Source organism: Trichoderma virens (genome assembly GCF_000170995.1).
Source record: "Trichoderma virens Gv29-8 chromosome Unknown TRIVIscaffold_2, whole genome shotgun sequence".
In the NCBI taxonomy this organism is placed as follows: Eukaryota; Fungi; Ascomycota; class Sordariomycetes; order Hypocreales; family Hypocreaceae; genus Trichoderma; species Trichoderma virens.
In genome coordinates, this window is record NW_014013747.1 from 2,262,166 (window position 1) to 2,275,737 (window position 13,572).

Genomic DNA, 13,572 nt, shown 5'->3' on the forward strand with positions numbered 1-13,572 from the left:
GTGAATGGCTGTTAATGCCTAGTAGTGTCTTTGCCAACCCTCTCTCCTAAGGTATTTGCTGCCTACTACTAAGGTACCATTGCTATAAGCTTACAACTTGTCACACTATCTTCATGGTACAATCTCACCAACCTACAAGGGAATATCATACATATGACAGAATGCAAGAAAATCTACACGCAATTCTCATCAACGTAATATATGTGTATGTAATGCATATATTTTCTCAAGTACAAAAAGCATCTTCCTAGTATCTACCCCGCGCCGTCTCCTAATCCGCTTATAACGCCCCCCTCTATGAACCACCAGGACCACCAAGAAGAGCAAATCTTCGCACAATGCTGGGTCCGTATTCTTGGTACTAAGTCAAACGTTAGCCATGATGCCATCAAAACATGCTCGGGCGAGTTATATGTGTGACGTACCTCCGCCTTGGTGTGGCAGTAAGATCGGAACTCGGGAGTCTGACCAAGCAGACTGCCGCCGAACCAGGGGCCGTGTCGCTGTCTCTTGTGTGTAATAACCTGGACGTCTACTCCACCGCTACGAGCTCCACCGCTGCGCTGCTCGCTAGCCTGGATTCTGGCATCCACAAGCAGCTTGATGTCTCGCTGCAATCGCCTTCCAAAGTCCTTGTAGAGGGTGCTTCCACCAGAGAGAACAATGTTCTTGTATAGACCTCGTCGAACGTCAATTGGCGACTGCTGGATGACGCCGTCCACAACCGTGGGCAGCGGGGTCAGGAAATCCGATGTGTAGATCTCGGGGTTGAAGAAGATCTCGGGTGCCAGGAAGCGCTCGTAACCGACATCGACGGTAACCTGGCGGCCACCAGGTTGAGTCACCACGTGCTTGGCAAAGCGGCTGCGGTCGCGGTCGTATCGGGCGAATTCCTTGACAATGTCGGGGCAGACATAGCAGTACTCTTCCTTAATCTCTTGGGCGGTCTTGAGGGACGAATCGGGCTCGCCACGGTCTCGGAGAAGAGATTGGACAAAGTATGTAATGTCTCTTCCGGCAACGGGAATCGACTTGATCGAAGACCCAATGACATATCCTTCGGCCACGGGGATGACGTGGGTGACACCATCACCAGAGTCGATGACGGTACCGGTCAGCGATCGATCTGAGACCTTGGACGAGGTCCACGAGGCAGCGAGAGCAAGAACGGCTTGCACGGCAATGTACATTCCGGCACAGTTGAAAGACTCAAAGAAGATCTCGGCCGTGTTTTCTCGGTTCTCGGGGGGGTTCAGCGGCTACCAGACCGTTAGCAATTCGGCTCCCTGTCTTCCGTTCCAACCGGAGGGGGTGTCGTGCGTGGGGGACGTGAAACGTACAGGCTCAGTGAGAAGGAAGTAGTGATCTTCAGGCTCGACTCGCAGATACTTGAAGATGGAGTTTGACCAAAACCGTTCCATGTGATCCTAAGTGCCCGTTAGACCGTATGCTCCTTGTAATCCGTGGTCCTCAGACACCATACCCAGTTCTCAATCTGACCGTGGCGGATGGGATAGTGGAGGCCATATCCGGGCCCGGCCGCGGCGCTAATGGCCTCATCGCCAATGTAGAAGTCCAAGTCCTCGGTTCCGCGCTTTGCACTCAGGTGCCCGCTGGGACCAGCTCCTCCGGTGAGGAACGAGGGTTTGTTGGCAACGGAAGGACGACCCGATCCTGATCCTCCGCTGCCCCCACCAGCTCCGGCCTTGGTCGCAATGGCGGTAGGGAAGACGAACGAAGGGGAATCATTTCCGGCAAAACCTGGCAGACGAAACGAGCATATGTCAGTCGAGCCCAATTCCGGAGACGGGATGCAAGGGGCGGCGAGATGGTACCTAGCTTGGAGAAGCCCGTGCCGCTGTGAGAGTCTCGAGTTAGCACTTTGAACCAGGCAATCGGTGGAACAGCGTCGTCCAGGGAGAGGAGAGGAGAGAGGGGGGCAAGAGGAACGAGGAGGGCGGCGGATCAATGACTTACTTGTCCATGACAACGGCGGGAGTTTGGTTCGCCATGATTGCAAAAGGTGCTGGCAGCACAGGCAAAAGCTCCCAGACTCGTGACGGTGAGGCGTCGAGATAGTTGCAGTCGGGAGAGCAGAGCAACGGAGCGTCGACAGCTGGACTCTAGGGACAAGTGGGGAGAGATGGGAGAGGCACGTACGTAACGTGCCAGGCCTTAGCTCAGCTAATTCTAGGCACGCTGTCAGTGGGCGAGACCGCTAAACGACAGCAGCTCCAGTTGCTCCAGTTGCTCTGACGAATCTCACGAGCCCCGCCAGCCACCAGGGCGGCCGGGGTTATGTGCTTAAGGGGGGTTCTGTGGGGAGCTTACCAGAGTTGGGCCGACGTCATGCTGCGAATAGCTTCCTCTGCTGGTGCAGCTTTTCGGGACTACAGTGTGTGCTGTGCTTTGCATGGCATTGCGGTTTGGGAGCGTTGGCCACATCACGCGGTCGTAACAGCTGCAGTTTCTGCCTGATTCTCCAGTTACTTGCGTGTTGCATTCTGTATCGGCATCAGTGAATGAATGCTATCTGCAAATTCATGCATGATACGGATTGACACTCAAATATCACGGCGTTGTTTGCTGAGATGCGATTTTGGTCAAGAATAGGTAGACCCGGACCATGAAGCTCTACAGAGAAGCAATACAAGACATCACAGGTACGATAGAAACAACAAACTCAAGCATCTCGTCGACAACAAGGAAGGCGTCGCCTGCAGAAATCTCAACCACATAATGCGCTCCCAAGTCACTGCCTACCACAGTTGCGGCCTGCTGACGGTCTGACCGCTTTGGCTCGATATCGACAGTCTTCTTGAATTCGCCTGCCATATCTAAGGCTTCTCAGGATATTTATAGAAAGCCCCAGCATTTTCACCGTACCAACTTTCTTTGCCTGCCGCTTGCGTGTTCTGTGCAGATTTCTCGGCTGCCTGTTGAAAAGCGACTGCGCTCTGTAGGCTGGCAGAACAAAAGGCGGTGGCTTCGTCTCGTGCTGAGAGCAAAGTCTCTGCACACACCTGGAAGAGACCAAAAAAATCCAACGCCTCCTAGATTTATTTTCTTCTACTCCTTTACTCTCTGTTCCCTCTCAAGGGGATCAATCCAATCGCCCTATCCGCCCTCTCACGCTCCTTTCTCTTGTATATCAATACTGTCTCTCTTGTGCCAAAGCTTTCTGGACAACTCTTCTGTATACTTTCTATACGGGACCTCGCATCCGAAGCATGAGCAGTGGCTGTGACCATGAAGTTTCCCCCATGATGGCCGACAACACATACGGTACTGATGGTGCACTCGATCGCGTTCTCGGTCTCGGTCAGAAACAGCTCAAGTGTGTTCCGGCAATCTTTATTCATGCTGGAGCGGGCTTTCATAGCCACCAAAACGAGCATGTTCACCTTGAGGCCTGCGTGGCGTAAGCCCTCCCCTTTCCACCGCTTCTTGGATTTCATTCCTAGCTTTCCCCTGATTATCTGATTTGCTTTCTAGCATTATATATGCTCCATATGCTAACCATATGCATCATCTGTTAGAGCTTGCGAGATGGGCATGAAGTTCTTAAAGGCTGGCGCCACTGCCACCGAGGCCGTCGAAGTTGCTCTTCGCATCCTCGAGGATAAAGAGATAACGAATGCAGGCTACGGCTCCAATCTATCCATTGATGGCACCGTCGAGTGCGATGCGACAATCGTTGATCATTTAGGACGCAGTGGTGCCTGCGGAGCTGTTCCAAGTCAGTCAATTGTCCCATCTAGCTCAACACAAATGAAGCACAACATGTCCAGCTAACAAGGTTGTTGGTGTTAGATGTTCGAAATCCGATTTCATTGGCAAAGCTCATATTGGACACAAGTAACAAACCCCTGAGCCTCCGCCGAGTCCCTCCAAATGCCCTCGTCGGTGAAGGAGCAAGAAACTTTGCTGAGGAACACGGCATGGCAACTTTTGCCAACGAATATCTCGTTTCGAAGAATTCCAGGGATCGCTTTCTACGATGGCAAGAGGATCTAAAGAAAGCTGATATCGCGTCAAAAGGGGCAAACATTGGCTCTGCTGCTAGCCAGATGAACATGGGCTGCGCTCCGTGCCAGTATGATACTATGGCGGTAACAGATCCTCACAAAATCTTTCCACGAGACCATACCGCAGCAATCCTGGCAGGGACATGGAACGAAGGACAACCAGATTCCCCCTATGTCGGCACACCCAATCCCGATGCAAGTAGCATTTCTGAACCCCCAGCATACCCGACAACATATGCTCGTGCTCTAGCCTCAACGCCAGCGAGCTCACCCAGAACCCCCTTGCGACCAGCGTCAGGAGTGCTGATGCAGACAACATCTACGGCTCTAACAGGCGATATGAGCCCAAGACTTTCACCTAGCCGCTTAAAACGATACCCTAAAAACACCAACCAAGGCAATCGCGGGAACGGTGTGAATGCCAACTCCGCTAGAGATGAGGCTAAACCGACGCAAACTTCCGGAGGAGCGACTTTTGATAGGATGAACCCCTCCAGCAAGGATCTTGATGAACCCCCAAGAGTTTCAGGCGTACCTGACGAGGATCAATATCAACAAGAAGACTCAGCTGTCATAAGTATTCGCGGTCTTAAGCGTCCCCTTAACGTATCACATGAAAACGAGGACTCAAATTCACAGACTGCAAAGCGCCAGTTCCAGTCTGGTAGCCCCGAGGAGGATTCGATTACAGACACTATTGGTGCTATTGCGATTGATGATAGAGGCCACATTGCAGCAGGATCCTCTTCAGGTGGCATTGGAATGAAACATCGAGGCCGCCTAGGACCAGCAGCTCTGGTCGGCATTGGGACGGCCGTTGTGCCGTGCGCTGAAGATGACAACGACAATCTCACGGTTGCGGCCGTAACGAGCGGCACGGGTGAACATATGGCCACCACAATGGCTTCTCAGAGATGCGCTGAACGTCTTTACCATGGAACGCGCCGTGGTCCAGCTGGCATCGACGTTCAAGACGACGATGAAGATGCAATCATGGAATCTTTCATAGCTAAGGACTTTATGGATCACCCAGGAGTGAGAAACTGTCATTCTGCGGGCGCCATTGGTATCATGGCCGTAAAGAAGACCAGGAACGGCTATTATCTATACTTTGCTCATAACACAGACTCCTTTGCCCTGGCTTCCATGGGCGGTTTGGAAAGAGAGCCGCGATGTGTCATGTCACGACTCCCTGACGGTGCTAAGATTGCAAAAGGTGGCCGCAAGGTTCGACTAGAATAATGAGCCAACAAAGGAGGTGAATACTTTGTTTTATTTGGTATGTCAGGGTATAACAGGCTAGCGGGAGGATACCAGGAATAGGTTGGCGACCTTGACACATTGGCGTTTTGCTCTGTTGCTCCTTATCTTCATCTTCTCCATTTCTCCCCTGATAATTGTAACTGGTTCTCTCTTTGTATGATATTCGTATAGTGATTATCCTCCTCTATTCCTATAGATATCTTTTTATTTCCAGAATTCCCATGTCTTTTACCCAAAGCTAATATTGCAAGGCGCCCTTGGCTGACAATCACCTTTACGCCAGCTCAGGCATCGATACACGACCACGGCTGTCTGAAATTCCTCCTTTGCATTATAGCTTAAACCCACAGACAGCCCTTTCTTTATGTAGTCACAAAATATGTCCTGTTCTTCTTCACTTCTCCCCAATGAAAGAACCCCCAACGACCGGATGGATGGCTCATGGTCTCGGTGTCCCTGTGGCACTACCTGTCTCCTCACGTCCGCTACCGTTTGTAATCTTCTTCTTCTTCTTCTTCTTCCGAGGTATGACGGCAGGCTTCGCACCATAATTACCCAGAGCAAGGATAGTACCGCACGTGAGACACTCGGCGTTCTCTGGTGGTTCGCAGAATATGCTGAGACACACGGAGCAGACAAAGCCGGTGTCGACGACCTTCCCATGACAAAAGCAGGCAGTTCGAAAGTCGACAGTATCGTGAGTCGGTGTGATAAGGGACCCGCGGGCCTCGGTGTCAGGAATGAGACCAAACATGAGGTAGGTCAGCAAACCCTGTGGGTTGGAGGCCTTGAGGAAGATGCCATTTGTGTTGAAGCAAGCCTGTTGGAGGAATGTTGAGTCACCGGCGAGAGCAATGGTATCAATGGCTACCTGATTATGGGCAGCGGCGAAGACGGCGTTCATGGTGGGAATGTATTGGGAGGGTTCGGAGTCAGAGACGGAGATGACGACAATTCGGCCCTTGACGGGAGGAGGAGCGGTGGAGTTGACGGGAGCGGCATTGGAGATGGTGGTGTCTGATGAGCTTAGAGACTGCGCGGTCTTGTTGATGCGACAGAGGGCGAGCGTCAGGGCTCCGGAGAGCTGCGTTGTTACCTGGTCGAGGTCTTGCACGGTGGTCTCGGCCATGAGCGTCTGGATGGACGAGAAGACGGAAGACTCGATCTGTGCGAACTGAGGGTACTTGTTGGCCGATGCCGAGGAGGAGTTTGTCTCGGCTGAAACATCCTGCATCTGGACATCTCCCGAATTGTCCTTTGTCGTGGTGGTAGCAGACGGGTTCTGAGGAGCGGGATACAGCCATACGGCGCGGTTCACGTGTGCGGCGATGACGGCGACCTGGTTGGTGTTGCTGAAGGCCAGATGGGCATTGACGAAGACGAGGATGTTGGAGATTGCCTGGGCGAGGGAGAGGGAGGAGTCGAGAGCAGCCCAGGCGCGCGGGTTTGTGTCGAGGACGATGGAGAGGAGGGAGGGAGAATTGTCGGCCGCGGTGACCTCGTAGTGCTCCGAGACGTCGACGGCATCCATGGTGGCGGTGGATGGGCGGGACGTAGGCTAACGGAGACAGCTACGAGGCCTATTTATGAGGAGGAAGAGGAGAGGTGGGAAATTTTCAGCGTTATTTGCTTGGATTGGATGTCGAAATTGGTTCGTTGGCGGAATAATGGTCTTGAAGGAATCGTTGGACCAAGGATAAGGACCTAGATAGAAAGATGGAGATATGCAAGACAGGCCAAGATAAGGATGCGGATATTGTCTCTAGAATCGACAGATAAAAATGGCAATGCGATGGAACAGCCACAGCTCAACAACCAGAGCCAAAAAGGATGTTCATGGCATGTTCAGGTGAGGCTAGAGACTAGCAGCTGCAAGACGCAGCTCCGTCATGGACAAGGCTGACCTGAGACCAAAAAATGGAGAGAGACCGGGATTACACGGCTCTTGGCGAGGCACAACGCCAAGGCACGTGACTGGGCGCCTGCATATTAATCTATGTGCTTCTCGATAAGGCAATCCATTGCATCTTGTGTTATTAACATGTACGGGCATCTTACATGTAGTAGGCGGCTTGCCATGTTTTCTGATTGTGAGCTCTTTAAAGCGTTGAAATAGTGGAAATGGCGGAAGCAGAGGACCGAGATCCAATCGCCAAGCTGGTGAGCTTGCATAGTACATAGTACATGCGATACTGATGATGTAGTGTGGAGATGTGCTAAAGCTTAGGTACCCCAATGGATGGCAGGTAAAATCGGCTACATGCCTGCATATCCCTAAAGAGATCTTCAAGCATCTCAAGAACCCGTCATTTCTAACAATTGTCCCGAATGATGATGATGATGATGATGATGATGATGAGGATCGAGTTATTCATTTTAATGCGTGCGAGCAAGTCGAATTCTGCTGGGAACCAGAAATTGGGCCTGATGTGCCCGTTTGGGCTCGCCAGGGCGATTTCACGGTGTCGCTGCCCAGTACATACTGGATGAAGTGCTGAAGGATGAAATGCTGAAAGATGAAGTGCCAAAAGAGAAAAGTGCCAAAACAGGAACTGCTGAAAGACGTCATGCAAAAAGACGAAGCCCTGAAAGCAAAAGTGACAACAGAAGAGGTGCTGGACGATGAAGAAGCGGCACCTGTACAGTACTATGCAAATTCAAGCCGCTAGGGACCAGACCTCGATTGAATTAGGGCGGATTTGGGTGGACAAGAACTCCCTGTAGCGATACTCGATAATAGGCCAATTGCAGCCATGGAACCCAAATTAACGTGCGCCAGCGTGGTATTTCCGGCGACATCACTGGCTGCATCGCGGGAGAATATTGCGCCAACCAGGTCGCTAACACAAACGGTGACGCCAGGAGGTGGGGTTTACGCATCGACTATCAAAGTGGGACAGAGGCTTCGAGCTTCATTTTTATCAGCTAAACCGCCGTATCTTATCTTTTTCTCCGGGGGGAAGCTGTGGCCTGTGACGTTTCGACAGAGTCAATTCCCAGTCCTCCATTCCTCAGCTTGCTTCTGCCTTATCCAACCCTCCAAAGGCTGTTTATGCAACTGGCCTGTACGAGACACTCCCGACTCCAGGAGCATTGGCACATTGATCGGCGATAAATGCTGCCCCAAGCTTGAGCCTGACCTTGACCCTATTCCAGACACCACCTGAAACAGATCACCTCAGCTCAAAGATGGCGACGGTGGCTCAGACGCTGCAGAGCTCGGGCCCGGCCGCGTCCCTGGAGGACCAGACACTCCTCATCTTTGCGCGGCTGATGGAGGGCGGCCAAGAGGATGAAGAGACGTGTAGAGACCTGGATGAGCTGACCAAGCTGCTCAACGACGATGCCGGTGCCCAGCAGAAGAACAAGGACCACAAGTCCATCTGCGAGCTCATCGACAGTGACTGCGTCGACACGATTCTGTGCTATCTTGATATGCGCCAGCCCGAGGTTGTCCGCGGCCATGCCACCCTGACCACATCGGCCTATCTAAGAGCTGCCAACGAGCAGGGCTCCAAGAAGCTGTCTGATTTTTTCTTTGAGCGGGTCAAGAGAGGCACATATGATGACTACATCGTGGCCTTTTGCGTTGCGGCCGCCATCTTCCCCATCGTTCCGGATCTCTCCGCCGAGCTTTTTCTCAACGAAGGCTTTCTCGTTTCACTGGGCCCTCTGATGAGGAGGAAGTGGAAGAGCCGAAAGGTTGAAACGGCGTGCTTGGAAATGCTCAACGCTTCATGTATGAACTCTGCGTGTCGAGAGGCCATTCAAAAGTACTGCGTCGAGTGGCTCGAGGAGGTGGTTGACCAGGATCTGGATGGAGAAGTTCTCAGTATGAATGCAGACCCCAACGTTCACAGCGAGGGCGGCTCCATCAACATGAGGAAGCATTCCGAGCAGGTCCAGCACTTGGCCGCTGTCATTTTGGCCAAACTCAGGGTGAGAAACTAACCCATCTGTTCTAAATTTTGGCACAACAAAAGCTCGTAATTGTTTATGGCTGACTGACCCAGAATCAAGGTTGTGCCCTCGAACCCATCAGCGAATGACCCGAATCAACCTAGGGTCGAGGCGGCGGTAACGAGCATTGAAGATTTATCCGGCATGTTTACCAAGATGATTATGCGTGACGAGGATCACGGAAGGCAGCATTCTATAGAAGGCCTTGCCTATGCATCCCTACGGCCAAAGGTTAAGGAATCCATCGTTAGCAACCCTGAACTACTCAAGAAACTCGTCACAACACTCAAGGATGCACCACCTCGGTCTCCAATGACATATGGAGCTCTTAGCATCTTTCTCAACCTGACTCGATATCGACCTTCCCTTACTGAAGAGGAGAAGAAGATGTCTCAACTCAAGGCTTATGCAGACGCGGCCGGCAAGTTGGCTCCGCCAGACGCTCTGGATGACGATGAGCACGTCGCCAAGAGATGCAAAGCCGTCTTTGACGCCGGCCTCACACCCGTTCTTGTTACGCACAGTAAGAACGGATCACCAGCATCACTATCTATCATTGTATCCATCATTCACTCATTCGCCATGACACAGGCACTTCGTGCCCCCTTGGCTCAGCGGGGAGCCCTTAATCTGCTACTGGCCGCATGGACGACCCTTCCAGAAACCGAAGCGACTGGCCGTCGCATGGCCGCCCAAGCAATTGCCCGCATCCTCATCAGCACCAATCCTATGCTTGTCTTTGGTGGCAATCGTTCCAACTCAGCCATTGCTACTATCCGACCTCTGGCCTTCATTTTACCGCCTGATCCAGCAGCTGACAGACGAGACTTACTTCCCACGTTTGAGGCGCTCATGGCACTTACCAACTTGGCTTCGATGGAAGACGAAGATGTTCCTCGTTCTATTATTAGTATCGCATGGGGTCAGATTGAGGAGCAGATGTTGTCTTCCAACGACCGCGTCTCTCAAGCGGCTGTTGAGCTGGTGTGTAATCTGATGCAAGCACCGGAGGGCATAGCGCTATATGCGGATGGCAATCCACAAGCCAAGAATCGAATCCATATACTCCTAGCATTGGCAGATGCCGAAGATGCAGGTACGCGCAGTGCAGCAGGTGGTGCTCTGGCTTCCTTGACAGGCTATGAGAGTGTAGCGAAGCTGGTATTACAGAGAGAAGGGGGCATCAAGGTTATCCTAGGCATGTGCACAGATGAGGATGAAGGGCTACGGCATAGAGGTGTAGTTACGCTCTACAACATGGTCGCTGGAGATGTCGAAGTCTGCCAGCTCGCGCGGGAAAAGGTCAAGGAGGCGGATGGAATCGAGGCATTGAAGCAATCTCTTAAGCTGAGTAGGAGGCCGGAGGTTCTGCAGCTTACGGTTGAGACATTGAAGGCGCTTTTAGGACAAGAGTAGCGTGGATAGGGGAGCATCTTTCACATCTCTCGTTGTTCCTTTTTTTTCTTTTTCTTTTTCTCCTACCAATGGAATTATGTATTTCATTTTGTTTTAGAGCCACCATGGTTTGAATCAAGTTGCTTGGCATTGAGCATCCCAGCAGGCTCCGTTGTTTCTCCTTCTCTTATATACATGGACTCATGATTTCCATATATTTACTGGAACAAAATGCATCACATTAGGTTAAATGGAATTGAAGAAGCTGAAGAAAAAAGAAACTTTTTGCCGTGTCATTTCTATAAGTAATGCTAGTTGTCTACCCTGTTCAAAACAGCAACGCCTTCAACATGACCCGTCTGAGGGAAGAAATCAAAGCCTCTCAGGCTCTCAATCTCATATCTCTTGCCCTCCCCTTCACCCCTCACCAAGACGCCCACATCACGCGCCTGTGTGTGAACATTACAGCTGACGTAGACGACCCTCTTGGGCCCGAAGCGGCGCAGCTGGCCGAGGAAGTCTGCGTCGCAGCCCTTGCGCGGGGGGTCGAGGATGACGGTGGTCTCGTCCGGGTTGTAGGTGACGCTCTTGAAGAGCTCGCCGGCGTCGGCGGCGATGAACTTGCAGCGGTCCTCGCCGAGGCCGTTGAGGCTGGCGTTTTGCCGCGCGGAGGCGATGGAGTCGGCGGCGATGTCGATGCCCGTGGAGTGCTGGAAGACGGAGGCGAGGGTGATTGTGAAGAGGCCGGAGCCGGAGTAGGCGTCGATGAGGTACTTGATGTCGGAGGGGGATGATGACGGGGGCAGGACGTGCTGCTTGATGTAGTCTGTGAAGACGGGCAGGATGGAGTTGTTGTTTTGGAAGAAGGAGCCGGCGGGATTTGTGAAGTGGTGGTCTCGGATGTATTCGTGCGTGGTGGACTTGGAGTCGGTCTCGCAGGTCTTGATGTCGATGCCGAATTCGCTGTCGTTGCGGATGGTGAAAGGGGGCAGATTGTCCGCGGAGGGGGCGGCGTCATCGCCGGAAGCGTCGACGGAATGGCGCTGGGTGTTTTCTCGCAGGAGGATCGTTGCGCCTCGCTGATAGTCTCCAAACTCCTTTTGCATCCTCTCCCGCTCGCGCCTCATGCCCAGCCGGACGACGTCGGTGCCGATGGGGCAGTCCTCAATGTCCATGACCTTGCGCTGGCCCTTGCGCATGAAGCCAATGTCGGGACACTTCTCGAACTGGGCCTTGGGGCCCTTGTTTCTCTTGTGCGGGCGGAAGCCCGGCGGGCCGTCGAAGTGAGGCGTCAGCTTGGTGCGGTAGCCGTACTGCAGTGGGCTGCCGATGGTGTCGAGGATGGCGGGGACCAGCTCGGCCGGGAGGTTGGCAAAGTTCTGAAAGGCCTTGTCGACGATCCTGCGCTTGCGGCGGAGCTGCTCGGCGTAGTCGAGCATCTGGAACTGGCAGCCGCCACAAGTGCCAAAGTACTTGCACTGGATGCGGGAGTCGTCGCGCAGCGGGGAGGGCTCGACGATGGAGATGAAGTCGGCGACGGTCTGGTTCTCGCGTCGTAGGTGGCGGAACACCTTGACCTTTGCGACGTCGCCCGGCACGGTAAAGGGAACGACGTAGACCTGGTCTGAGCCGGGCCTCATGGCGAGGCCGTCGCCGGTGGAGGAGAGGTCCAGGACTTCGACTTCGGTCTCGGTGCCTTCAGCGGGCAGGGCTTCTTGTGTCTCGGTGGCTTCGCCGTCGGCGGGGGTATCGGCCTCGGATCTGCGCGATTCTAGGAGCGCCTCGATGTCGTATCTCAGAACCTCCTCTGAAGATCCCTCGGTGATGTTCTTTTCTCTCTTAGTCTTCTTCTGCTTCCAGCTGCGATTGTTGCCGCCGGGATTGGGCCGCTTGGGCCTGTTGCCATTGGCACCATTGCTGCTTGTCTGAGGCGCAGCTGCAGGGGCCGCAGGGGCCGTAGAAGCTTGAGCGGTCGCCATGTATGCCAACGATCGAAGAAAGTGGACAGGTGGTGGTCGTAGCCGGCAAGGCTGGAGGACAAGGCTGGTGATGGTGGGATACGATGAAAAGGGTCGTATCAGGATTCTCATAGACGATGCGGAACTCTGTAGCAATCGGAGAATGGGTTACAGCACAGGACACTCGGATGACCTGGAGCTATAACACTGCCTTTGCTGCGTTTCAATGCGCTCCCGATGGCTTCATCTACTGATTCGAGTTTCCGCAGAAAGTTTGCATCCACGAAGAAAAAAAAAAGTTACAGATATGGAAGGCGTCTCATTGGCTGCCGCTGCGATAAGACATGCGGCATGGCTGATAGGCGGCCACAGGGGACGCCGAGCCTAGAAAGACACTAACTCTGGCCTTTTTGGCGTCACGAGGGCAGAGGCAAGCCATCTCATCGGGAGCGTGGCCTTGGATCCAGCTGACTGGCAGATGCGGAGCCGCGCGATCCACAAGTGGCAGCCAACGGGGTTTTAAGGGGGAAGGGTTTTGTTCGTGCTTCTGGGGCGGGTTGAGGTGATATGGGTTCTGCAGCTGGTAATGAGAGGGCGTTATGGAGGGTATTACGGAATGTATATGAGTGTATATCTGCGATGAGGAGGCTGTGATAAACCCCCATCTACTACTATACCATAGACTAATACTAGGTACAGTACGGAGGATTCACATCGGCCTCTGCAGCGTTGTGTCTGCTGTTTAGTCATCGTGTTGCCTTTACCTCGTTCCGTGTGTTTCCAACTAACGTCAGTCAGTCTGTAAGTGAGTCGTGCCAACCCGCGCTTATTAAGTGGCCCGAATCAAGGCGACAAACAAAATCTGTCACTCACTGGAGATAAGGACGGACGCCCTACCGGCTGATTATGTACATCCCCCGGGGTCTCCTGAATATCATTTGATCCCTGGAATCTCTCGTCCAGCCGGC

The 13,572-nt window shown here is 53.1% G+C and overlaps 5 protein-coding genes across 5 annotated transcripts; 2 read left to right on the forward strand and 3 right to left on the reverse strand.

Moving 5' to 3' along the window:
* Nucleotides 1–295: 295 nt before the first annotated feature.
* Nucleotides 296–2,012, reverse strand: TRIVIDRAFT_50106 (uncharacterized protein; the record flags this gene model as incomplete). The annotated part of the gene is made up of 6 exons (XM_014105335.1): nt 296–361; nt 426–1,259; nt 1,341–1,427; nt 1,484–1,761; nt 1,836–1,858; nt 1,978–2,012. 6 exons carry the CDS (start codon nt 2,010–2,012, stop codon nt 296–298), a joined length of 1,323 nt encoding a protein of 440 aa, XP_013960810.1.
* A 1,254-nt stretch (nt 2,013–3,266) lies between these two features.
* TRIVIDRAFT_50162 (uncharacterized protein) lies at nt 3,267–5,270 on the forward strand (the record flags this gene model as incomplete). The annotated part of the gene is made up of 4 exons (XM_014105336.1): nt 3,267–3,421; nt 3,540–3,739; nt 3,814–4,321; nt 4,607–5,270. The coding sequence occupies 4 exons, from the start codon at nt 3,267–3,269 to the stop codon at nt 5,268–5,270; spliced, it is 1,527 nt and encodes a 508-aa protein (XP_013960811.1).
* A 460-nt stretch (nt 5,271–5,730) lies between these two features.
* TRIVIDRAFT_69532 (uncharacterized protein) lies at nt 5,731–6,822 on the reverse strand (the record flags this gene model as incomplete). The annotated part of the gene is made up of 1 exon (XM_014105337.1): nt 5,731–6,822. The coding sequence occupies one exon, from the start codon at nt 6,820–6,822 to the stop codon at nt 5,731–5,733; it is 1,092 nt and encodes a 363-aa protein (XP_013960812.1).
* A 1,658-nt stretch (nt 6,823–8,480) lies between these two features.
* Nucleotides 8,481–10,667, forward strand: TRIVIDRAFT_69533 (uncharacterized protein; the record flags this gene model as incomplete). Its single annotated transcript, XM_014105338.1, has 2 exons — nt 8,481–9,230; nt 9,312–10,667. The coding sequence occupies 2 exons, from the start codon at nt 8,481–8,483 to the stop codon at nt 10,665–10,667; spliced, it is 2,106 nt and encodes a 701-aa protein (XP_013960813.1).
* Nucleotides 10,668–10,957: 290 nt separating this feature from the next.
* TRIVIDRAFT_50237 (uncharacterized protein) lies at nt 10,958–12,625 on the reverse strand (the record flags this gene model as incomplete). The annotated part of the gene is made up of 1 exon (XM_014105339.1): nt 10,958–12,625. The coding sequence occupies one exon, from the start codon at nt 12,623–12,625 to the stop codon at nt 10,958–10,960; it is 1,668 nt and encodes a 555-aa protein (XP_013960814.1).
* Nucleotides 12,626–13,572: the final 947 nt, after the last annotated feature.